The sequence below is a fragment of the Siphateles boraxobius genome, unplaced genomic scaffold (genome assembly GCF_051911475.1).
Source record: "Siphateles boraxobius isolate OS27281-9 unplaced genomic scaffold, OSU_SipBor_1 39, whole genome shotgun sequence".
Lineage (NCBI taxonomy): Eukaryota > Metazoa > Chordata > Actinopteri > Cypriniformes > Leuciscidae > Siphateles > Siphateles boraxobius.
This window is the reverse complement of record NW_027509019.1, coordinates 2,180,001-2,207,362: the sequence shown is the minus strand read 5'-3', so window position 1 is coordinate 2,207,362 and position 27,362 is coordinate 2,180,001. Positions and strand designations below refer to the sequence as shown.

The 27,362-nt window shown below is 41.6% G+C and overlaps 1 protein-coding gene across 1 annotated transcript in view; it reads right to left on the bottom strand.

Annotated features, from left to right (window-relative positions):
* Positions 1-8,789: 8,789 nt before the first annotated feature.
* ift80 (intraflagellar transport 80 homolog (Chlamydomonas)) overlaps positions 8,790-27,362 on the bottom strand; it is a 36,221-nt gene continuing 17,648 nt past the window's right edge. The window contains exons 9-20 of the mRNA XM_077197343.1: positions 24,634-24,813; positions 23,201-23,319; positions 22,912-22,986; positions 21,609-21,772; positions 21,326-21,390; positions 17,810-17,945; positions 17,542-17,689; positions 16,490-16,661; positions 10,491-10,580; positions 10,245-10,417; positions 9,383-9,506; positions 8,790-9,179 (exon numbers count right to left, since the gene is read on the bottom strand). Coding sequence (XP_077053458.1) covers positions 9,069-9,179; positions 9,383-9,506; positions 10,245-10,417; positions 10,491-10,580; positions 16,490-16,661; positions 17,542-17,689; positions 17,810-17,945; positions 21,326-21,390; positions 21,609-21,772; positions 22,912-22,986; positions 23,201-23,319; positions 24,634-24,813 — 1,557 coding nt within the window. The 3' untranslated portion in view covers positions 8,790-9,068. The remainder of the gene's footprint in view (positions 9,180-9,382; positions 9,507-10,244; positions 10,418-10,490; positions 10,581-16,489; positions 16,662-17,541; positions 17,690-17,809; positions 17,946-21,325; positions 21,391-21,608; positions 21,773-22,911; positions 22,987-23,200; positions 23,320-24,633; positions 24,814-27,362) is intronic.

The following is a 27,362-nucleotide window of genomic DNA, read 5'->3' as shown; positions in this document are numbered from 1 at the left end:
AGTGGGGGTGCCTACACCTACAGCACGGCCTGGTGTCCGAGACGTAATCACGACAGGCTCTTCGTGCTCCCACTCAAAAGTGTAAGCATTATCACTCTCCCTTCTCTCAAACTCTTGCTCCAAGACAGTCCTATTAAAAAAAAAAAAAAAAAACGTCCTACCTTGTTTGTTGATTAGCCAGATTGTCATCAAAGAATAATTGCCCGCATTCTCCACCATTAACTGTTAGGGGATTTATAATTAAAGACCCAAAGACCAGATATGATTAATTAAGGCCAGGAGTTAGAAGTGCAGTCAATTTAAGACAAGAGTCAGAATTATAATAAATTAAAGAATTTTTTTACTGAGGATCGTTTGCAGTTTCATCAGCAGAAGTCAGCTTCAGGACTCACGAGGAGTTCATAGGCCGCCCCTCTTACAGTTACAAAAATCACTGCAATTATACTCTTCACCAAGGTCTAAGCTACGTCATTGCTTCAGTTTGAATGATTCTGATAAATAGATAAACAGACATTTTCCACACATGGACAGATAGACCGACGCATATCTCCATAAAAATCGGCTAAAAATCGGACCCTGAAGTTAGGCACGTCGTGACCTTCCAGGTTGCAGATTTGGGTTGCTGGGCGCCAACATGTAGAAGAAAACAAGTCAGTCAATCTCCAATTACCAAAAATACTAACACACACAAAATCCACATCTTCAACACCCTGCTTCTGTATGAGCTTGAGTTAGGGGGTTTAACTCTTTGGGGTCGCCGATCACGCCGGCGTGATCAAGTTAAATGACCTGTTTAAGATGTTGAAGCATAAAAACAAAGTCACGTTGAGCGCTGCCGTCCACTTCTGTCGAAAGTGCTGGCTTGAAATTCTATGTTACTTTTTGTTTTGTGTTGATAGACCAAGTAAAAACGGAGATATGATCATTTAAACTTTATATAAACAAATATTGACGCGTTCGTAAAAGAACGCCAGATGTGATGCGACAGGCGTTGCATTTATTCTAATAACTTCGTCGGTGTTTGTCATAAAACAAAACGGAGAAAAATGTGTGAATCTGCTGACTCTTCTCTTCAGGCTGCACGTTTGAGGGAATGGAGGAGGAGCCAACTGAGCAAAGAAGCGAAATTGAAAGGCAGAGGATTTACGGAGTTGACAAAGAGAGACATATATACGGTTATATATATCATGTATAGAGAGATATAATTGCTAGTTTTTGGAAGAGTTTGAGTAGATTTTGAGAGTAGTTTAGGAGTAGTTTAGGTAGTTTAGGAGTAGATTTAGATAAACTGTTTTGAGGAGTGGCACAGATAAAAAATAAAATTAAATAAAAAACACCTGATATTTGTTGTAAATACTTGTATGTATAGTTTGATTTTGTGTAAATTTTACCTTTTGTTTGGTATATTTGCACTATTGAGGAACCCCTCTTACTCAAGGAATGAAAGCCCTGTAATGTAGATATCTGTGTAATTGTACATGAAGTGTTTTGTAGAGTTTCTAAGCAAAAAAGTAAAGAAAAAACGCCTATTGCCACACCTCCTTTTTGTGATATATAGTTTCATTTTATCTCAATTTTACATTTTTTTATTTTGTATTTGCACTATTTGGTAACCCTCATACTCTGGGAATGCAAGGCCTTAAATATAGCTCTCTGAATAATTGTGTGCACAACATTTTTTAAAAAGTGGCTGAGCTAAAAAGAAAGAAAAAAAGCCTATGGCTACACCTGCTTTTTTTTGTAAATCATATTTTTTTTGTATATAGCTTGATTATATCTGAATTGTGCCTGTATATGTTGACATTTACAACTTGTGTTTACATTTTAAACCTTTTAAAATGCTTCATTGAGCATGCTTGTGTTTTTTGTAGTAGAAAAGCTATCATTTTTCTATTCGGATTTTGTGTTTTTTGTGTGATTTTGGGTCCAGTATGTTGATACAGAACATCAAAGTGAAAAACTAATTGTCTGATCATATAGGTGATGTTGTGCTGAAAAAAATAATACCAAACATTGGTATGGTAAACATTTGTTTATGTGGCAAAATTTAAAAAAAAAAAGCACTCAAAAACGGCCAAAATAGCCCAAGACTCCGAAGGGTTAAAGAACTTTCCCACAGCCCTGAGCGTCAGCAGAGTCCGTGTCAACTAGACTCCCCTGTGAAGGCCTCATCGACACGACAGCCATCGGCACTGATCCTCAGCAGAGACACAAGAACCAGACAAGTTCTCTGCACAGAAGCTATGACCAGCTTCATCTCCATACTGGCGTGATGAATCACTCTTTAAGCAGAAAGAGCTGGATGAATATTTGAATGCTACTGATCCCGATCTGACCTCTGACCTGTGATGCTGCCTGAATCATATTCACAGTGTTCGTTCGGTGGCCAGAGGAGAACTGAACGACTGATCCGGGTTTCTCCATTCTGTCACTGATGGAGTTTGGGTTCTTGCCGCTGTCACCTCTGGCTTGCATAGTTGGGGCACTTAATATTCAACAATATTACTAACTAATAAAACTATTGAGAACTGAACTTAGCCGGACAATGACATAAATGTTTAGATGCTTTATAGATTAAATGACCTAAATTAATAATTGGTGATCTTTACAACGGAACTGAAACAACAGTAAGTCAGAAAGGAGCTAAAAATTAGCCCATTTTATCATCATCATATTCTGATTGGCGTAAAAATAAATAAAAAATCTTAGTATGCTATTAGGTAGAACAGGCACAAGCCTTTGTCTTAGTTTACCAAACATCTTTTTATTATTAACTCTGTCAGAAGTTTTAGAGGCATCAATTTTGTCTTTTATACAGCTCTACTATTTCTTTCAGTGCATATATACAAATCTACGGAAGAGGATTAGGGCCAAGCAATAATAAAACAATAAAACCATCTCGAGATTAAAGTCATTATAATAATCGAAATTAAACTCGTTAAATTTCGAGAAATTAACTCAATCTAAAATACAATCTTGAGAATAAAATCATTACATTTCGAGAATAAAGTCGAAACACAATCTTGAGAAAAAACTCATTACATTTCGAGAATAAAGTCGTTGTTTTTCGAGAACAAAACGGTAAATTTTTTGAGAAATAAATCGAAATAATCGTGAAAATAAACTCATTACATTTCGAGAAAAAAAGTCGAAATGAAATGTAGAGAATAACGCTTTTGATCAGTGTTCATTGCATAGCCAACTGATAGAGGACATGTCAGAGTTAGGTCACTAAGTCAAGCTCTATTTTAGACTTTCTTTCAGTAAGAAATACGATCAACTTTAGCTAATTATGACAGAATAATAACTGTCACTGGACACCAGTGTAATAACTGGACACCCTCTAGTAACTGTTTTTATGAAGTAAATGGCTATTACTTTAGGATCGTTGTTGGTTGTGTACGCCTCCATCCACAGAATGTAACGACTGTAACCATCTATACAGCCATTAATGGCAATGTCGTACGGTTTTAATTTATCATAGCTGTCCATATGCCAGAGTGCATTTGGGCCAGCGCAAGTGTACTGGCGTCTTCTCAAGCGTCTCCTTCGTCGAAATTCCACACCTTGAGGATCAACAAGTTAATAATCCTGGGAAACCACAAAACCCAGATGAATCGCGCGTAGGTGAAGCCAGCGATAACCTTGCATTTGTCCACTGGTTGTCATTTCATGTTGGACAAAAGCGAGTACATCGCGCAAATTGGACAGATTTTTTCTCCTAAAAAGAGCTAGCTGCTTGCAAATTCTCTTTAAAGTTTGTATGCTAATTATTATTCTGTCATAATTAACTAAAGTTGATAGTATTTCTTTGTTACTGAAAGAAAGTCTAGAATATAGCTTGACTAAAGTGATCCAGCTCTGCCATGTCCTCTATCAGTAGCTATGCAATGAACACTGATCGAATGCGTTATTCTTTTAATTTCATTTCGACTTTTTTTCTCGAAACACAACTTTATTCTCGAAATTTAATGAGTTTATTCTCACGATTATTTCGTCTTTTTTTCTCGAAACACAACAACTTTATTCTCGAAATTTAATGAGTTTATTCTCACGATTATTTCGGCTTTTTTCTCTAAATTTAACGAGTTTTTTTATCTAAACACAACGACTTTATTCTCGAAATTTAATGAGTTTATTCTCAAGATTGTATTTCAAGTTTTTTTTCTCGAAATATAACAAGTTTTTTCTCGAAACACAGCGACTTTATTCTCGAAATTTAATGAGTTTATTCTCAAGATTGTATTTCAAGTTTTTTTTCTCGAAATATAACAAGTTTTTTCTCGAAACACAACGACTTTATTCTCGATATTTAATGAGTTTATTCTCAAGATTGTATTTCGAGTTAATTTCTCGAAATTTAACGAGTTTAATTTCGCATTATAATGACTTTAATCTCGAGATGGTTTTATTATTTTATTATTGCTTGACCCTAATCCTCTTCTGTACAAATCAGTACTATGCTGCGCCTTAAAGGCAAATGATCTATTGAGATTCTTTCCAAAACTTTTGATAACACATTAGCTAGTACAATTGGTCTGCAATTATGCAAACTTTATTCTTGATAACTGGCACTAAAGCTACCGACAACACAGACTCCGGCAACAGCCCTTGTTTATCAAGCCAGTAAAGAACCTTTAAATGTTCAGCAGGAGTTTGACCAAAGCCACCAACATTCCTGTCTGTGAGCTAAATTATAACTCGTTAAACTTCATCAGTTTGGTCCAGTCTAGTTTTACCAAGCCGGCCCTCTTAAACTCATAATTCATCTCACTTCTAATTTAACGTTCCTGTTCCGGTTGGAAGGGTACGCTGGCACGTTTTGGCTGCCGCTCCTTTCATCCGTTTGTTAGTTTTTATTGTTTTTATTATTATTATTGATGAGCATTCATTAAGAGTTTTGGAGTCTGCGAAGAATGCCTATTTTATCGTGAGGAGGAATTACGCTTCACCCGTTGGATTACTGCTTCTATGATGTGGAATTACGTTTCACTCTTTGGATTACTGCTTTTATCACTGACTGTTCTTCGCTGGAATCGCCTCTTCTGCTGTCCCTCCCAGGATTTGCACCACTGTGAAGTCCCGGCTGGTGTGGACTTCTCCAACATGGCCCTAAGTTACACTGTTCGCCAACTGTCGAACCTTAAGGGTAACTTTTATCTGGCGAATGACACATACACTCTCTGCAGTCATGCTGGAATACTACGACCGACGCGTTATATTCATCGCTCTTCAAGATGCAGCTTTTCCTTCTCATCTGTTACATCCACTGTTGCATCCTCCGTTGCTTGTCCTGCATTTCTGCGCAAATCCCAAACGCTGTTGGGCAGGCCTAGCGGGGTTAATTCCAACAACTTGTTTCCCAAGCGCGAGGTTGCTTCTCTGGTTTTAACTGCTCCCCGTCTGGTAAACTCTGCGCTTTTCAATACGCGATCTGTCAATAACAAGGCTATGATACTATCTGACATTATTACAGAACGTAAACTGGATCTTGTGTGTTGCATGTCTACGGAAACCTGGCACAAAGAGTCAGATGGTGTTCTCTTTAATGAACTTACTCCTGCTGGATATGGCTTATTTGATCTCCCGCGTTCCTCCGGAAGAGGTGGGGGGTATTATTGTGCTATATAATAACCATCTCAGCTTGAGTCCTGGGGTTGTTCCACAGTTTAACTCATTTGAATGTATTGTTTTGAGTTTACCTGCCCACATTTCCACTGCCATAGCTACAGTCTACAGGCCTCCTAAGAAAAATAAAGACTTTCTATCTGAATTTGCAGATATGTTGTCCTTGCTATGCCTCAAATTTGACAGAACTTTAATTTTGGGGGACTTTAACATCCATATGGACAAAAAAGATTCCATAACAACAAAAGAGTTTTTATCTTTATTGGAGTGCTTCAATTTGAACCAGCTCGTGGACTGTCCTACACATAATAAAGGCCATACTCTTGATTTGGTGATTTTAAACGGCTCATTTGTGTCACAGTTGTACACCTCAGACTTGGGGCTGTCTGATCATCTGTCTATCTTTTTTAATATGGAACTGCCTGATATAAACACTACCTCTTCTATCATTATTAACTATCGCAAATGGAGATTGATTGAACCCTCTGATTTCTCAGATTTTATTGGTATTTCCTTGAACGCATTTTCTTCATCTGATGCTCTGGAGGACAAAGTTCTCATGTTAAATTCTGTTCTTTCGTCTGGCCTGGACTTATTTGCGCCTTTGAAATCACGTATGTCTGGCTTGACTGTCTTTCACCAGGCTTGGAAAGATCACTTACTTGAATATAAGACCCAAATTGTATCGGCCAGGTCTGCTTATTTTGCACAGATAATTGATAATAATCAGAACCACCCAAAACAATTGTTTTATTCTATTAACAAACTTTTTAAATGTAACAGTTATTCAACTGCTCCAGCTTCGACTCACCTCTGTAATAGGTTTCTTGATTTTTTTAGCTCAAAGATTGATAACCTCCGTAAATGTATCATTTCTACTCTTCCTTCATCTTTTTCTCACACAATCACTCCTGAATTTTCTGGTACCCCTCTATCAAATTTTTCCATATTGGACCTTCATTCTCTTTGTAATGAGGTTTCAAAAAAAAAAAAGCTGCCACTTCCATAGTTGATCCTGTACCAACTTGTCTGTTCCAATCATGTTTTGCTATTTTATGTCCTATTGTGCTGAATATTATAAATGATTCTCTGTGCACTGGTGTGGTGCCAGAAACATTTAAAACTGCTGCTTTGACTCCTGTACCAAAAAAAAAAAAACCACAAACGTTGACAATCTAAATAATTTCTGTCCCATTTCCAGTCTTCCCTTTCTTGCCAAAATTTTAGAGCGAATTGTTGCTATTCAATTGCACTCCCATCTAGCTGCAAATAATCTCTATGAGCCCCTTCAATCAGGATTCTGTAAACTGCACAGCACTGAGACAGCATTGGTTAAGGTTACTAGTGACTTGTTAATCGCTTCTGATTCCGGCAGTCTCTCTATTTTTATTCTTCTTGATCTTAGTGCCGCTTCAGACACTGTTGATCATAATATTTTACTTGCTCGGTTAGAATCTGTTTTTGGTGTTTCTGATACTGCACTAAGCTGGTTTAAGTCCTATCTTTCTGATAGAAAGCAGTTTGTTGCTATGGGTGGTTTCAGGTCTGCTATTGGTGTAGTGCATTCTGGTGTCCCTCAAGGTTCTATCCTGGGCCCTATACTTTTTAACATATACGTTTATCCTCTTGGTCAACTTTTAAAATCACTTGGACTCAGTTTTCACTTTTATGCAGATGATACCCAGGTTTATATACATTCAAAACCTGATGTAAGTGTGGCTGTGTCTCATCTTTCGTTTTGTATTTCTGAGATAAAAGAATGGATGTCTAGAAATTTTTTATGTCTAAACAGTGACAAGACGGAAGTAATGCTCATTGGTTCATCTCACCAGCTACGGAAGGCTGGTTCCCCCACATTTAGTGTAGAAGGTTCTACACTTAAATTTCAGACTAAATTAAAAAATCTGGGGGTGATATTTGATAATAATTTGACTTTTGTTCCTCATGTTCAGAGTACTGTCAGGACATCATTTTTTCATCTCAAAAATATAGCCAGATTACGTCCCATGTTGTCACTCCCTGTGGCTGAAAAGCTAAAGAACATTTTTGTATTTTCCCATATCGATTACTGTAATGCTTTGTTGGCTGGGGTTTCAAAAGCTACCCTTAACAAACTTCAGTTGGTACAAAATTCTGCCGCTCGAATTCTGTCTGGAAACAGGACAAGGGATCATATTACTCCGGTACTTGAATCTTTACACTGGCTCCCTGTCAGGTTCCGTGTTGATTTTAAAATCTTAATGCTTACTTATAAGGCCTTGCATGGACTGACACCTTATCGAACTGAACTTTTAACCCCTTACACACCAGCACGTGATCTCCGTTCTTTGAAAGCTGGCCTTTTAATTGTTCTGCATACCCGACTAAAATCCATGGGTGATAGGGCCTTTTCGTCGAATGCTCCAAAACTCTGGAATTCCCTGCCTTTTGAGATTAGGCAAGCAGAAACTCTTAGTGTTTTTAAATCCTCACTTAAAACTTATTTGTTTAGGGTAGCTTTTACATAATTGTTTAAAATTGTTGAATTATTATTATTAATCCTATATTTCATAATGTTTTTATTTTGTATTTTATTTCGTTTTTTCTGTCAGTAATGCATTGTTTAATTGTTTGTTTTATTATGTTCTTGTGAAGCGCTTTGAGAAACTAAGGCGCTATATAAAATAAAGTTTATTATTATATATATTATTATATATTATCTCAGGCAGACTTTCCATATCAACAGTCATACAAATGGTCCATGATCAGATGTAGATGCCCCATAGAGAACGGTCACTGATGGTGGTGTAGAGTGAGCATCAGCAGTACTAATGCAGTGGTCAACTTATGGTCAGGCTTATAAGTGTAACTATACATACGCAAGAGCAATTGACTGGATAGTATTAAGTTGTTATCAACAATAAAATGCAAGTAAACATTGAAGATTTATCTGCAAGATCCTTATTAATATCCCCAAATCTATTCGTCACTTCTTCTTTTCCTTTTAATGGCGGTAGGCAAACCCACTAGATGGCGCCACCTACTGCATGGCACCAGGCGTAAAATAAAGGATAGCTGATACGTATCAGATAAAAGAAAATCCCTACTTTTTCTACTTTTACTGATTCAATGTGCATGGGATAATTTTCTGGATTAAATATTTAGATTTTGACAATTTGAGCTTTATTTCAAATCTGCATTTATTGCATAAACATAAATCAAACTTATGTTATACAAAAACAACTTTTTACAAAATCTTCATGAGATAATAGGATATAAATAACAGCCGAGTGAGACATGATGCCTGTTAAAAGGCTGATGTGTAGTTTTCAGGTGCTGAGATATGAACTCATAACAGTGAGTGTTGAAGAGTCTGAGTCTGTAGATCAGTAATGGCTGGCTGACTGGGATCCAGACCTCAGTTTACCTGAACTATGCTAGAGGTGTGTGTGTGTGTGTGTCTAGCGGCGAACAGACACACTGCTTCTGATGGATGAGCTGGCTGCTCTTTCCCGCTCTTTAGCAAACTCCATTTCAATTTTAGCCTGGATCTTCTCCCAGTCCACTTCCACCTGAGCAAAAGCAGGAATGAAGAAACATTACATTACAACATAATAAAAGCCTGAATTCTCTGTGATGACTTCAATCCCATCAAAAAACAGTGTGTGTGTGTGTGTGTGTGTGTGTGTGTGTGTGAGTGTGTGTGTGAGCGTGTGTAAGTGTGTGTGTGTGTGTGTGAATAGTGCTACAGATAAGAGCATGCAGGTGAACATACTCCCTCAGAGTACTGCAGGAATCTCTTGTTGGTTTCCTGTTTGTTGAAGTCCTGCAGGAACTTCCGTCTGTGAGCGAGGACAGTGTCCACGTGGGTTTTGTACTTCACCGCCAACTCCAGAGCCCTGTGAAGAGAGACATGCATGAGCACGACACACACACACACACACACACAGACCTAGGGTTGGGAGTCCAATTCTGGAATCGAATATTTGAGGTCAGGAATCAGATACTTGTTATAAAACGCACTCACAGAAAAAGTGATTTTAATGTGATTTTGAACCATTCAAGCGCGAGACGACTGTTTTCAGCGCTGCAGGCACATGTGTAACAGTATGTTGGATCCGTGCAGCTCTTAAAGTGACAGCAGCCTAATATTCCTGATGCCGTCTCTATAATAACACTAATCAAACAACAAAAGACAAAGAGAAGATTCACTTGTTCTTGACTGAATAACTTTTGTAACTATATTTGTAAAGTATGTTTTATTTATAAAGTGCAGTGTTATTTTACACGTGATTAGTTTGTGTACATGAATACCTGAAAATCTTGAAACACTGTGATTGATCATTTTTTATTTGTTCTTTTTTAGTGTTTATTGTCTTTAATAATGCTTGAAATGTATATTAGTTACGTCTAGTTGATTTTCTAATGTATTTTTAAACCACAGGCAAACATTCCTTGTGTAAGTGATCTTTAGCCTGTTTTTGGTTCATGATATTCAGCTATAAGTTTGCAATACGTTTTTTTTTTTTTACCTTATAAGAATCGGAATCGATAAGCAGAATTAAAATCGTAATCGTTAAAATTAAAAAGATACCCAACCCTACACGGAGTGGACTCGTATCAGTGGCGGAGTGCACCTGTCCCAGTTGTAGAGGTTGATGTGGATCTGGATGGCGTGATACGTGAGGTTGGCCTGCAGCAGACTGGCCTCGGCCTCCTGCACGTGTCCGCTGAACAGCAGGATGTGTGCGAGACACGAGTCCTTCGACGGCAGATCCTTTATGAAGTTTATGTACTGCACCTTATCAATCTAGCAGAGACAGAGACGAGTGTTAAAGAGCCTCTGATGCGAGACGTTCTCCCACAGTAGTGTGCAGATTCACCTCTCCAATGGCTGCATACGCCACTTCTGCTGTGCTCAGCTCCCGATTGGCCATCGCCAGCCCTGCCAGACACGACCAGAGCACCTGATCCTGAGAGAGAGAACAGCGTCAGGAACACCCAGTGCTGCAACTCTACACTTTAGCTCTGATGATAGTCACACTCACTCACAGATGAACCATCACTGAACTGACTTCAGCTGGACTATTACACTATTTTCTTCAAGATCTGCTGTACAGCAGAAACAAACTTTGCTGCATTATTTTCCTATTATCACTGTAAATCTGCTTAAAACAATCTGCGTTGTATAAATGAAGGTGACTTGTCTTGACAGTGTTCTGTTGATAAATTAGCAAAACACAGCCAGCGGAGAGAGTTTGTCAGCTAAATCAACAGATAAATTCATTAGTGTTCGATCAGAAGCATGGAATAATTATATATTTTTTTATGATCCTTCAGAAATTATTCTAATATGCTGCTCAATTATTTTTGGTGCTCCATTATTAATAATGGTTATTATATCAAACTGCTTCATCAATTGTCAGGATTCTTTGATGAATGGAAAATTCAAAATAACAACCTTTAATTGAAACAGAAATGTTTTGTAACATAAGTCACTTTTTTAAAGATCATAGTTCCCTTTCGAGGTAAAACACGACCTCTTTTGCGCTTGCGCAATGGTCCGGGAAGCAGACACAGCCTAAAAACACATCTCTTTGGCTTAGCATTCACATAACACATTGTAGACTTCTATAATTCAATGTTAGGCTGCATAGTTTAGATCAGCCGGAACCGGGAACACTTCCCATAAATCCTGATGTACTTGGTACATCATAAGTAGGATGGCGTCTACGCTAATATTAGTCTCTCTGTTTATCCCAAGGTTTACCGCAGTCCGCCGGATCCAGGCCATATCCAGATCTGATGAAGGATCTGCGCCTGGACACAACGACAACGCATCCCTGAAGTGCCAGCCTCATCAACACTGTGAAGGCCACATGGACACCTCGACAAACTCGTTTCCATACCGGCGTGATGACTCCGACCCCAACCAGATGAACTGGATAAATATTGTGAAAGTTCTGATCCAATCTGACTTCTGACCTATAATGCTGCCTGAATCATAATCATACACTGTTCGTATCTCTGTAAAGCTGCTTTGAAACAATCTGTATTGTAAAAAGCGCTACATAAATAAAGGTGACTTGACTTGACTTGCGCTGCGTCAAAAGACGACACTTTGGGGAATGCCTTCAGCGTGATGGGTCTGAAGCCTGTATGGAACTAGTCCATTCTCGATTGGTGTTGCGTCATGACATCACTCGTGACACCGCATGTGACGGCGATACGGAAGCTATAAAAGGACGGCGGATCATAACAGAGTCAGCTTCTGGTCTTCAGCAAGCATTCTATGTTGCCTTGTCTGTCTTATTTGGTGTTGTCTGTCAGTTAAAACAAGCAGATATTGTTATAATGGCGAGTAAAAAGATTTTCAGACAGTGTGCGTCCCCTTGCCCGCGTTATTTGAGCGAGGGTGACACACACTCACTCTGTGTCATATGTTTGGGAGTTGAGCAGTGCTCAAAGGGTGCTATCTGTGTGAACTGTGATCTGCTGACTCAGAACGCTCTGCTCCCGCCTAGCCCTGTTCGATGAGACAGGCCAGGCTCGCACTCCCCGTGGTTCAGGACCCACGTCTGCTAAGGTTGACAATGTTTTTTTTTTTTTTGATCAAATTTTTATTGAGTCAGAGAATGTTATTGTACAGAAACAAAAGTAGACATAAACATCATTCTGAACATATTCTCATTTCTATTTTCCCTCCCAAATTCCCAAGGCGACCAAGTCCCCCACCCCAATCTCCCAAGAGTACATTCAGAGCAAACATAGTTTAAGAGCAGTGCAGATCAAACTCCAAATACAATAAATAAAAATAAAAACATAAGATATAGATCTTAAAGACGCTCCTTAATTTTTTGAAATGACACCTGACCATGATGAAATAGTCTTCTGAGAGGCTCCATGTAATCTTGCCACTGAGAGCTCCATGTTCGCAATGTCCAAGAAAGGGTGTATCCAGTGAGTCCACGCTATAGAATGTGGGGGTTTCCAGCGTAAGGCAAGCATTTTCTTAGCAGCAGTAAGTCCACAAAAAAGTCCAAGGTTGACAATGTTGAGACGGCTTCGGCCCTTTCTCAACATTCAGCGGCCAGCTCTGTCGGCCCCGTTCAGGAGTCAGAAGCTTCCTCTGCGGCTTCTTCCGCCCACGACGAGGACCCCATGCTTGAATTCTCTGGATCCAAGGATTTAGATATTTTGGGCATCGAGGCAGGAGAATTTGAGGTCCCGGCACCTCATTCTCCTGCCTTCGAGGAGCTGCTGGAGGTTGTGACCAGAGCAGTGACCAAATTAAACACTGATTGACCATCAGAGAAGCAGGAAACGTTGAAAAAAGTAAACTACATTAACGTTTCCCGCAAGGGACCAGGGGTCTTTGGAAGGACCATCATCTTTCGTGGCACATCAATTGCCTGGAGATTTAGGCAGTGTTTCTGGCTCTGAGACACTTCTTTCTGGACCTCAGAGGCCATCACGTTCTAGTTCGAACAGACAATACGTCGGTGGTCTCATATATAAATCAGCAGGAGGGCCTGAGATCGCGGTCTGCAGACTGGTGCATCAGGTTCTTCTGTGGTCGCAGGGAAAACTACTCTAACTCAGAGCAATGCTTATTCCCGGGGTCAAAAACATGGGGGCAGACATCATGTCGAGGCAGGGGCTGAGCCCCGGGGAATGGAGACTCCACCCCGAGATGGTGGAGGTGATATGGAGAAAGTTCGGCCAGGCGGAAGTGGATCTGTTCGCCTCTCTCGAGAACACACATTGTCTGCCTTGGTTTTCCCTCACGGATCCAGCTCCCCAAATGCCAAATGCTGGTCTCTCATCTGAGGTTGTTAAGATCCTTCTAAACTCTAGAGCCCCCTCCACGAGGAAACTTTGTGCCTTAAAATGGAATGTATTCAATTTATGGTGCAGATATCATCAGCTGGACCCAGTTAACTGCCCAGGGGCTTCAGTACTGGAGTTCCTCTAAGGTCGCTTCTCTGACGGGCTCTCCCCGTCCACGCTTAAGGTCTATGTGGCGGCCATAGCTACCATCCACATGCCTTTAAGTGTGGGCACTACGGGGAGACACCCACTAATAGTACGTTTACTTTGTGGAGCTAGGAGAATGAGGCCTGTTGTCCAAGCCAGGGCTCCCGTCTGGGACCTAGCTGTGGTTCTTGAAGGGTTATCCCTGGCACCCTTCGAACCCATAGACGAGGTGTCTGAGAAATTTTTTTCCCTGAAACTAGCCTTCCTGCTAACCATCACGTCACTCGAGAGAGATGGGGACTTGCAGGCGCTATCTGTCGCTCCCTCTTGCCTTGAGTTCGCTCTAGGCAGAGTGAGAGCCATTCTCCACCCTGGACCTGGCAATGTGCCCAAAGTGCCATCAAGTGTGGCATGGTCTATGATTTTACAGGCATTTCATCCTCCACCACATTTGTTGGATGATCAAAGCTACATTTGTTATGCCCTGTCCGAGCCTTGGAGGCCTATGTACATAGATCCTCGGGCTGGGGTCACCTAAGAAGTGTTCCCCTGCCTCTAAACATACTATTAGCAGGTGGATCGTAGAGGCTATTTCTTTAAAACAGATAATAATCATAAATGTTTCTTGAGCAGCAAATCATCATATTAGAATGATTTCTAAAGGATAATGTGACACTAAAGACTGGAGTAATGATGCTGAAAATTCAGCTTTGATCACAGGAATAAATCACACTTTACTATATATTCAAATAGAAAAAAAGCTGTTTTACAATGCAATAATATTTAAAAAAATTTACTGTATTTTTGATCAAATAAATGTAGCCCTGGTGAGCAGAAGAGACTCTTTCAGAAATATTAATAAATCTTAATTATTCCAAACGTTTGACCATTAGTATAGGTATTACAAACTAACAATGACCAGTTCTCTCTACCTTATATTAATAAATTCTATACTAATTTTTTAATAATTTTTTTAACAATTAATTTTTAACATAACTTAGCATAGATTGTTTAATAAATGCTGTAAAAAAGTGTTTACTTTTGTAACAAACTAAGCATTTTATTCCACAGCCATTTAATGTTTAAGCTGTATTTTATTTTTATTTTTATTAGGGTGTGACTCAACCATATTGTGATGTCACAAGCACAGTGTTATTGAGTTCCTGACAAAACAACCGCTGTTACACACAGAGTACACAACGTACCTCCTCCTCGGGAAAACAGAGACGAGAGGAGAAATGACAACCGTAAAGAGACAGCAACACAACTCACATAAACCCATTTTACATATTAATTAAAACACTATTTAGTATATTATTGACCTGTTTTCCTTGTGGTGGCTGCTGGCTGTAGCTGATTTTAGGTTTTACGGTCCACACACACACACACACACACACACACACACACACACACACACACACACACACACACACAAACACAAACACAAACACACACACAAACACACACACACACACACACACACACACACACACACACACACACACACACACACACACACACACAGGACCATGACAGTAAAACCAAAATTGTTTTCTGAAATTATGAAAACCAGAGCAAGGAACTTCTTTTTAAATTTCTTTTAATAAAAAATAATAATAGCCAATCAAAAAGTATATTTGATATAAAAAGTTAGTATTGTCAAAACAAGAAATGGAAATTTAGCATTCATAAGTTTAATAATCAAGAGAAACAAAAACGGTCCAAGAACAGATCCTTGAGGTAGCTGGGTTAAAAATATTTAATCGATTTTCATTTTTATGAAAAAATGATTCGGTCTTTTAATCTATGCTCTATATTCATTTGGCATGACTCTCACAGTGCATTATGGGTTTTATGTTTGTTATTTAAAGTACATTATGATAGATACTTTGCTTGTTACATATATGTGCAACATTTCCCGCGTAAAAAAATATAAATGTTAGCTAGATTATGTGCATTGCCTCTCTAGCGATGTATATTTATACTAAAATATAATAAAATAATTGTTTGGTTTTATTATTTATTAAAAATAATAATCTATTCCGTGAGTTTAAGTTTCGCATAGTGAGCATCGATGCTTCTGGGTTTTCACGGTGCATTGTGGGACTTTTTAGTTTTAGTGCACTGGTAGATTTTGTGATTGAGACAGCCCTTAAAGTCCCCCTGTGGTGAAAATCCAGCTTTTAATGGTGTTTATGTGTCTATGTGGTGTTTTTAATATGCTTTAACACAAACCATGTGTAAATTCATAAGTCGACAGCATTGCTGAGTATTTTCTCCTTAAAACTGCAGTGAACCAAAGACAGTCTCAAAAACACGCTTTGAAATCGCTGGTGTTTCTGACGTCACAAACTACCTTGTAACCAATCAGATCAACGTGTGATCGTCAACGAGTGGATCTCTGAGTGAGTGAGTGAGTGAGTGGAGGCGGGGCTCATTTGCATATTCATAGAAACGCGCATACTAAATGAGGCAAGGGTGTCGAGTTACATTCAAGATATTTTAAGGCATGAAGAATTTTTTTCAAGGAAAAAATGCTTACATGTCATTTTGGTGATAAAAGATGAGTTTTAAGGGATAACATGATTGACTACAGGGGAACTTTAAGATAACTGACTCCCTGATCAGTGCCCTGACTACTGAACTAGGGAGCTGATTAAGACACAACCACACTGTCTTGCAGAGTTCAGCTCCAACCGTAATCAAACACACCTGAACCAGCTAATCAAGCTCCTCAGGAAAACTTGAAAATCACACTGGTGTGAGCTGAAGCATGTTGGATATAAACTTTGCAGGACAGTGTGGCTCCAGGAGCAGGGCTGAAGACTGCAGTATTTTCTCTATCTGTATCTGTTTCCCTCACACCTTTACACTCACACAAGAGAGCGCTCCCTGCTCCACTGACCTTAGCGAAGCGGCAGATGCGGAGGGCGTCCTCCCAGCGGGCACTGCCGGTGTACTCGTGCAGTAAGGTCGGGTACGGGGACACTGCGGTGCACACCAGAGAGCCGTCCACCCGTCTGACAGTCACCTGAGTGCCCACATAGCTCACGATCTGAGGAGAGCGACTTAACTCGCTGCAGAAGACAGGATTCATCAAACATCACACACAGTTTATGTGCAGTCTCCTAAAGTCTTCAATTACTACTGGGCTCCTAGAAATACACAAATCACCACTGGCTGTGTTTACATGCACAACTTTTCTTTCAATCGGACTGAATTCAGTCGGATTAATGAATCTGAATGTAGTGTTTACATGAACGCTGAACATGTGATCGGGTTGATGTGTGTGTTTATATGTCACACGCTTCAAATCTGAATATATTGTTAGACATGCGCACACTGCACAAATATACAGAGTTTCCCGCTGTTTGCACATATTAACCATTCTCCTACATTGGTTCTTTATTTGTTTTAAACAGCAGACTTAATATTCTTCCATTTCTGGTCATAATTTGGAGACGATGAGCATATGAACTATTGTGCCGCTGCTTATATTTATCACAGTGAAAATGCCCAAAACCGTCGTCTGTGGATGAGAGTCTGAAACAAGGACTGGTGGACGTTGTCCTGCTCCACTTCACAGACACTGAAGAGTGAAAGGAGAAGTTTAGGATGAAGGGACACTCACTTATATCATATGACACTTTATTCAACAGGAACAACAGCTCGTTCCACGCGCCAAACGTCATTACGCTATCTCTACATCATTGCACATGCGCAGTCCTTTCGGTTTCAGGTTTCAGTCTGATCAAGTGTTTACATGTTCCCTCGATCGGATTAGAAAAGGAATAAATCACCTCTTTCATTCGGATTGAGCTCAATCGGATCGATTAAGGCATTGAGCCATCAATTAAATTACTAATGGATTATTTGGTTGCAGTTAAACGTAGCCATTGACTGATTGTCATGACTGTGCATTTCAGATCTGAGTGAAGTTAGTTGTAGTGCGTGTACCTGCTGTCCTTGCTGAAGATGGTTTTGGGGAGCAGGTCTTTGTCCACAAACACCACACTAGGGTAATACCACACTGTGAACTGGTTGTCCTGGATTCCACACAGGATGTTAGAAGAGTCGTTCCAGGCCACAGTGTCAACCATTGAACCTGGGCACGAATTACAAAGATTCCATTCAAATGAATCAAACCTTAATACAGATGCTTGACTGAATTCAGTGCGACTTCACCAGAGACAGACTGTCACAGTGTTTCCTTCTGGATTCTTACCGATCTTATAGATGCTGTGAGCTCGGCCCAGCTTTCTCACAGAGGTCAGGTAGAGGTCACGGTTCTTATCGATCAAAGCGATCCTTCTGTCATTAGACAGGCCACACTGATCCAGTGCGACTAACACCACCTCAATCTTAACAGAGAGAATAGCAGAGATATGTCACTTAAAGGGGACAGGTTATGCAAAATTCACTTTTACATGGTGTTTGAACATAAATGTGTGTTGGCAGTATGTGTACACAACCACTCTTAAAGGGTAAAAATCCACCCACTCCTTTTTATTTTATCCCTATAAATTATAAACAGTCTCTCAGAACAAGCCGTTTGCAGATTCTAACAGTGTGACGTCACAAAATGCCAAGGCCACGCCCACAACTGCTGACGGACTCTGCCCTATTAGCATAGACCCACCCACAAGTGCTGACGGACTCTGCTCTATTAGCATAGACTCCACCCACAACTGCTGACAGACTCTGCCCTATTAGCATAGACCCACCCACAAGTGCTGACGGACTCTGCTCTATTAGCATAGACTCCACCCACAACTGCTGACAGACTCTGCTCTATTAGCATAGACCCACCCACAAGTGCTGACGGACTCTGCTCTATTAGCATAGACTCCACCCACAACTGCTGACGGACTCTGCTCTATTAGCATAGACTCCACCCACAACTGCTGACGGACTCTGCCCTATTAGCATGGACTCCACCCACAACTGCTGACGGACTCTGCCCTATTAGCATGGACTCCACCCACAACTGCTGACGGACTCTGCTCTATTAGCATGGACTCCACCCACAACTGCTGACGGACTCTGCCCTATTAGCATGGACTCCACCCACAACTGCTGACGGACTCTGCTCTATTAGCATGGACTCCACCCACAACTGCTGACTGACTCTGCCCTATTAGCATGGACTCCACCCACAACTGCTGACGGACTCTGCCCTATTAGCATAGAATCCACCCACAACTGCTGACGGACTCTGCTCTATTAGCATAGACTCCACCCACAACTGCTGACGGACTCTGCCCTATTAGCATGGACTCCACCCACAACTGCTGACGGACTCTGCCCTATTAGCATGGACTCCACCCACAACTGCTGACGGACTCTGCTCTATTAGCATAGACTCCACCCACAACTGCTGACTGACTCTGCCCTATTAGCATGGACTCCACCCACAACTGCTGACGGACTCTACCCTATTAGCATAGGCCCCACCCACAACTGCTGACAGACTCTGCCCTATTAGCATAGGCCCCACCCACAACTGCTGACAGACTCTGCCCTATTAGCATAGGCCCCACCCACGACTGCTGACGGATTCTGCTCTATTTGCATAGGCCCCGCCCACAATAAGAAAAAAATGCATTATTTTTAAAACTACTAAAGTTATTCAGTCAAGAACAGTGAGTGATGCTCTGTTTTTCTCTTGTTGTTTGATTCATATTAACAGCATATTTAGCAGAAGGTACTGTATATTACGTTGCTTTCCATTGTAGTACTATATGCAATTTCTTTACTTGCTGTTTACATTCACATCCATAACCAACTGTTTATATGAACTTTATGTGTTTTTGACATAACCTTGTGTGTATTTGACAGTTTAAGCACAATAAGACGTGAAAGAGAACTAAGGCTGTATAAACACCTTAGGTGCGTCTTGTTTGGTTCGATTGAATCGAACTCAAGTTGGTTTCCCCCTTTTGAGCGGATCTTTTGTGCAGGTGTGAATACAGCAATCGCACTCAGGTGCGGACCAAACACCCGTACCGAGACCCAGCTGAAGAGGTGCTCTCGGTCCGGTTCTAAACCAACTTTCTGTCCAATTAATAGACGATCTTAACACATGTGTTGTTTTGTTTACAAATTTTGTTTCACTTGCAAAAAGGGCAGTGTGAAAGTGAACCACACCAAACAAAAAAATCAACATTGTATTTGGTCTGGACCAAAGCAAGTGTACTAGCGGACTTTTCTGGTGTGAATACACCCTTAGTTTAATACTCCGCCTGACATCCGGCTTTCGGTGTGTGTGCTTCGACATGCACTCAGAAAACCATTCTTACCGCCCTTAATTATGCACAACTTTAAGGCTTAATATAATTTAAATGAATGAGTTTATAAAAAAAAGAGAGTTTAGTTTTCATGAAGGGCAAAATTAGCTATTTAGACCAAAACCAGCTTTTTGTATCAGGCTGTAAACACATTTTTTTGTGCTGTAAAGTTGGGCATTTTAAAATGGGGATCTATGGGATTGAACACTTGATTAAAACGCATGCAGATAATAAACTTTCATGATGATGAAGAACTGCAATGTCACATGAGTGTGACCGCGATAGAGATGATTACCAAAAACTAAAACATCTGTTTGGTTTTGATTGAGTGTCAGAGACACAAGCTGTACAGGCTCCGCCCTCTTCTGGAAAGGGGGCAAGGAGCAGCAGCTCATTTGCATTTAAAGATACATGCAGCTGATATTACATCTTGTAAAAAGGGGCATAATAGGTCACCTTTAATGCACCTCCATGAAGTCATCAAACTCTGACATCATGGTTTATGCTTGCTTGTGACATATAAAGCGACCTCAAAGTACTCATTTGTGTCACTTCTGTACTTAGTAAAGCTAAATAACCCCACTCCAGCTCTAATACAAAAACTAGTGAGCTGCCTTGCTGTCTACTGTCTTCATAGGCAGCTTCCTTCTAAAGCCCAAAGTACACATTGGTTTTTAAGCAAACCCTAGGGCATGTGAACTGTGTGCACAACGTACATTTCACTATCAGCTTATTACACACTCAACCCAGATTTACAGCGCATACTCTGCATACTCAGCTTGCACATGTGATTTGTTTTTTTTGCACTAATTAACTGGCCCACAAGGTGGTGTCACTGGCTGGGGCCACTTTCTCACAGTCCAGAAAAAGAAACAAAAGAGACAGAACAATTAACTAGTGGAGACGCAACAACTACATCATACAAATATCACTCCACACAATAGTCTAATATCACATCGATACACATATCTGCTTAAGTAATGTCATCAAGTACTGTTTCCAGGTGCAGGCCTCTACTTGCTTTCAAGTGAGGATACGATCTCAACAGCCATTTATGAACACTGTTTACTTATAGCACACCTGTACGCTAAGCTTTTATAAAGTCCTAGCGCACACTGTCTCTGGACACCTAAAAGATGAATCACTGTCTGGACATCCGAGATCTCAGTATGGAGATGATTTTTCAGTGGTACTACAGAACACCATGAGTGTATATTAGCAGCGTTGGTTGTTTGGACCCAGAAACCATGATGTATGACATCAGACCTAACAAGCTTGGTAAGACCATCAGCAGTTTAATTAAGTTTAATTGATACTTTATTTGTGTATTTCTGCATTTCTCTCTATTTGGCTGACATTTTTGGATGATTATTTTTCACTAAGGATGTTGTGGTGTGTGCGTGTGTGTGTGTAATGACAGAGTACTGTATGCGTGTTTGTTTGTGTATGTCTACCTTGTGTATCAAAGGTTTGCCGTCACCAATGGCTTTTCCCGTTTGTGCCTCGAACAGAAAGACGACTGAGAAGAGAAGGAAGGAGAACAACATGAACATCACAAGATGTCTGAAAAGTCTACATGTAAAATCACAGCTCGCATTGCATTTATGTCCCACTGTTGGAGCGCTTGTCCTCTCATATACAGTGTGGTCTACCTACAACAGGAGCTACACAACACACACTAAACCCTCATGTATCACCCTCTGTCTATCTGACAGAGCTGGACAGCGCTCTCTGCACCTCGTTCATCAGTCGTGTCTCGTACGGCGATGGTGTCGTTGCTCAGGGAGATGGACTGAGTGTTCAGGATGTCCATCCTCATGCCGGGACTCTTTGGAGACGACACCACACGGCCCTCATAGGAGTACACATACACCTCTGCTCCATCCACCAGCAGAAAGTGCCTGGACCAAGACAAACACACAATCAGTGTGTGTTTGTGAGAGAGAGAGAGATCGCTGAAAGACCCGGCAGTTCAGTTAGACTGTGGTCTCCAACACAACACAACACAACACAACACAACACATGTGTCCATGATAACTCTGAATCAAACGGACAAGCGGCTTCTCCTGACTGAATTTCATCAGAACTGCAGATGACTGTTGGTGTGAGTCCACTGTCATTTTAAGTGCTTTAATCATGGGTTCTGGTTTAAACCTGTTCAGTTTATCTAAAAGCAAATAACACTTGATGTAGAAAAAAACTGAAAGAAACTATTTTACTGACTGCAGAGATTATTGTGGGTTTTATTCATTTTCCTATTCTATTTCACAAACATTAAAGGGCCGTTCACACCAAGGATGATGAAACGATAAAGATATAGTTCTAAAGATCATCACATCACAGATATAACGATAACAGCAATTATATCATAGAGAAATTATATCATTGGAACGACTTTCAGAACAATTTTATCCAGCTGATAAAAAACGTTGACAGCCAATCAGAATCCATACTGCCGTAACAAGCATTTAAAGTGACAGACAAGCACGCGCTTGGAATAAACAGAACAATATCGTAGTTATCTTTATAGTTATCTAGGATTCTGATTGGCTGTCAGTGTTTTTATCGTTCATCAGAAAGTGATTCCAACGATATTGTTCACCAGGCCTTAAGCCCTGTTTCCAGCTGTTCCAGAGTATCATGTGCTTCCGTGTGTGCTGTGGAAGTCAGGGATGGGGAGTCGACTCTTTCGTGACTCTTGAATCAACAGTGTCGGAGTTGACTATCGTTATGGACTCCTTTATTGTGTTCACTCATCCTTACTGGACATAATGCATGGCAGTTGAGTGTCTACACACACATCTTCCAGTAACATATGGATCAATCAAAACAAAAAAACCTTGTGTCGGCAAGTTTATTTTCTGTATTAAATCTATGTGTTGATCATAACAGTCTCACATGTGAAGCTCAAGCACTTCCCGATCTGAACAAGAAGATTTGCTAAATGCCTGACACTGGTTCCTGTTGGAGACCAGCTAGTTTAACATCTGGTTCTTCTGTGGAAGCTGTCGCCAGCACCAGTTCTAAAGCAGAATCTCACCTCTCGGCTTGAACGATAAGGCTGACCGTGCCCTCCTTCAGGTCAAAGATCAGTGGAGTATTCCAGTTCTTAGCACTGAAACAACACAACACAGCGTTAGCATAGTGCCAGAACACAAGAGGCACAGGTGTGTGAGTGAGTGAGTGAGTGAGTGAGTGAGTGTGTGAGTGAGTGTGTGTGTGTGTGAGTGTGTGTGTGTGAGTGAGTGTGTGAGTGAGTGTGTGTGTGTGTGAGAGTGTGAGTGTGTGAGTGAGTGTGTGTGTGAGTGTGTGTGTGTGTGTAGCAGCACCTGTAGACGTAGCACTGCAGAGAGGTGGTGACCACCAGGTGACCGTGAGCCAGTGATGCTTTGATGACACGATCTCTGAACTCCAGAACATCCACTGCATCATTTAACACGTTTCTGACCTATTGATAACACACATTACCAGTAAACCACAACATTTACACAAGCAAAAAATCAATGGCTATGAGGCGTACTGACACTAAGAATGATATTTAGTAATTAAATGACATTTGAGTAATAAAGATTTAAATTTGAATGAACGGATGATAATGAGTCTGTTCAGATCAAACACAAACATCCTCATGCCATCGAGTTGCTTTGTGTACTGGGAAACGGAGGCATTTTCACTTTTCTGTAAGCAATGGCTGTCTATACTGAGACTGTGCGTGTGTGTGTGTGTGTGTGTGTTAAATGTCAGCACACTCTAGTCCTCAGACGAGCGGCTCACTGTCAGAGTTCAGCACAGTGCAGTGTGAAGCTGAAGCACTGCCAGAGCACATGTATATCAACGGTTCTCTTTTACTTTCATTAAAGGTGAGCAATATGACCAAAACTTGATGCGATTATAATCATATCATGTGATGAAAAACATGAACAATTCGATATCAGGGTAAAAGCGTAACTATATAGTAATTTTGGGTGGAACTAATCAAAAATGGTTATTATATTAATAAACATGCATTAATGGCTATTTACAAATGGATGAAATCAACTACAAATGAAAGGAGTTTCTTCTCATCTAGTTATTTACTCTTTTTATATGTAACCATGTAAATGAAAAAAAATATGATGATTCAAATCAAATGAATGAATCAGTCTGACATCAAGATTATTTTAGAATCACAGTTAATACATCATTTTTATTTTAGTACTTCAACTTTAAACAAAGATGAGAAACATATTCATTGGCAACTAGCTGAAACAAAATAAGATGTTTTATATTTTATATTTATTTTATTTCAAGTAATGGAAATATTTAGTTTTTTTCAGTTTTCATTAACAATGATCAGTAGTTCAGTGTGAAAACAGCTTCACATTATAAAACATTTGAGTTCACTGAGTGGAGTCTGAACCACTGATATAAGGGCATTATGGGTCGGCATATACGCTGATCACAGAAGCTCAGCCTGATCAACAGGAACAAACAGCTCTGCAGTCACACCATCTTCATTCTGCTTTAGAAAGCCAACATTTAAACTCTTCAGGGTTCACCTTGTGAATGTCACACTATTTTTGGGGGCAGTTGTGGCCTAATGGTGGCCTTACTTGTAATTCGAAGGTCACAGGTGTGAGTCTTTTTTAATAGTTTGCGCCTTGTGTTTAATAAAAAAACAAAAAGCTGACGATGTGGTTGTGACCTGCAGAAGTGTTCATGGGATTGAACGAGTGCACGAAACACACGCTGTCCCGTGTGGTTCGGTTTGCTCGGTGTGTACCTGCATTGTGCGTCTCTTGGTGAGAGTGATTTCAAAGTTCTTCCACTCCCAGCGCTGCTCCACGACGTGAGCAAACAGCACGTGTCCATTCCCACAGGCTCCCGCCAGCTGAGTGCCGTCTGCAGACCAGGCCAGGCTGAACAAGCTCCCGGTGCTCGGCTTCTCCAGAGAGTACGACCACTGACACAGAGACAGAGGGGGAGGAACGTTACACACTCGCTCTCGCTCTCACACTCTCACACTCTCAAACTCTCACTCACTCTCACACTCACACTCACTCTCACGCTCTCGCTCTCACTCACTCTCACCCTCACTCTCTCACTCCCACTCTCTCACACTCTCACTCACACACTCTCACTCACACACTCTCACTCACACACTCTCACTCACACACTCTCACTCACACACTCTTACTCTCTCACCCTCACTTTCTCACTCTCACACTCTCTCACTCTTACTCTCTCACCCTCACACTCACACTCTCACTCACCCTCTCACTCTCGCACTCTCACTCACCCTCACTCTCACTCACTCTCACTCTCTCACTCTCACTCACACTGTCACTCTCACTCACCCTCACCCTCTCACTCACACTCACACACTCACTCACACTCTCACTCACCCTCACTCACCCTCTCACTCTCACTCACTCTCACTCACACCCTCACTCTCACCCTCTTACTCACACTCTCACTCTCACTCTCACCCTCACTCTCACCCTCTTACTCACACTCTCACTCTCACTCACACTCTCACCCTCACTCTCACCCTCTCACTCACACACTCACCCTCTCACTCACACTCACCCTCACTCTCACTCACTCACACTCTCACTCACACTCACTCACACTCACTCTCACCCTCTCACTCTCACTCATCCTCACTCTCACTCATCCTCACTCTCACTCACCCTCACTCTCACTCATCCTCACTCTCACCCTCTCACTCACACTCTCACTCTCACTCTCACTCACACTCTCACTCTCACTCACTCTCACCCTCTCACTCTCACTCACACCCTCACTCTCACTCACACCCTCACTCTCACTCACACCCTCACTCACACTCACACTCTCACTCACACCCTCACTCTCACCCTCTCACTCACACTCTCACTCACACTCTCACTCACACTCTCACTCACACCCTCACTCTCACTGTCACTCTCACTCACACTCTCACTCACACTCACTCACCCTCTCACTCTCACTCACACTCTCACTCACACTCTCTCACGCTCACCCTCACTCACTCTCACCCACACTCTCACTCTCACCCTCACTCTCACTGTCACTCTCACTCACACTCTCACTCACACTCACACTCTCACTCACACTCACACCCTCACTCACTCACACTCACTCACTCACCCTCTCACTCTCACCCTCACCCTCTCACTCACACTCTCTCACTCACTCTCACCCTCTCACTCACACCCTCACTCTCACCCTCTCACTCACACTCTCACCCTCTCACTCTCACTCAAACTCTCACTCTCACTAACACTCACACTCTCACTCACACTCTCACCCTCACTCACACTCTCACTCACTCACACTCTCACCCTCACTCACACCCTCTCACTCTCACTCTCACTCACACTCTCACTCACACTCTCACTCACACTCTCACTCACACTCTCACTCACACTCTCACTCACTCTCACTCTCACTCTCACTCTCACACTCTCACTCACTCACACTCTCACCCTCACTCACACCCTCTCACTCTCACTCTCACTCACTCTCACACACTCACCCTCACTCTCACTCACCCTCACACTCTCACTCACTCACACTCTCACCCTCTCACTCTCACTCACACTCTCACTCACTCTCACCCTCTCACTCTCACTCACACTCTCACTCACACCCTCACTCTCACCCTCTCACTCACACTCTCACCCTCTCACTCACACTCTCACTCAAACTCTCACTCTCACTAACACTCACACTCTCACACTCACCCTCACTCTCACTCACACTCTCACTCACTCACACTCTCACCCTCACTCACTCTCACCCTCTCACTCTCACTCACCCTCTCACTCACACTCCCACCCTCTCACCCTCACTCTCACTCACACTCTCACCCTCACTCACACTCACACTCTCACTCACTCACACTCTCACCCTCACTCACTCTCACCCTCTCACTCACACTCTCACTCTCACTCACACCCTCTCACCCTCACTCTCACTCACACTCTCACTCACACTCTCACTCACACTCACACCCTCACTCTCACTCACACTCTCACTCACTCACACTCTCACCCTCACTCACTCTCACCCTCTCACTCACACTCTCACTCACACTCTCACTCACACTCTCACTCACACCCTCTCACCCTCACTCTCACTCACACTCTCACTCTCACTCACACTCCACTCACACTCACACCCTCACTCTCACTCTCACTCACTCACACTCACTCACTCACCCTCTCACTCTCACCCTCACCCTCTCACTCACACTCTCTCACTCACTCTCACCCTCTCACTCACACCCTCACTCTCACCCTCTCACTCACACTCTCACCCTCTCACTCTCACTCAAACTCTCACTCTCACTAACACTCACACTCTCACTCACACTCTCACCCTCACTCACACTCTCACTCACTCACACTCTCACCCTCACTCACACCCTCTCACTCTCACTCTCACTCACACTCTCACTCACACTCTCACTCACTCTCACTCTCACTCTCACTCTCACACTCTCAC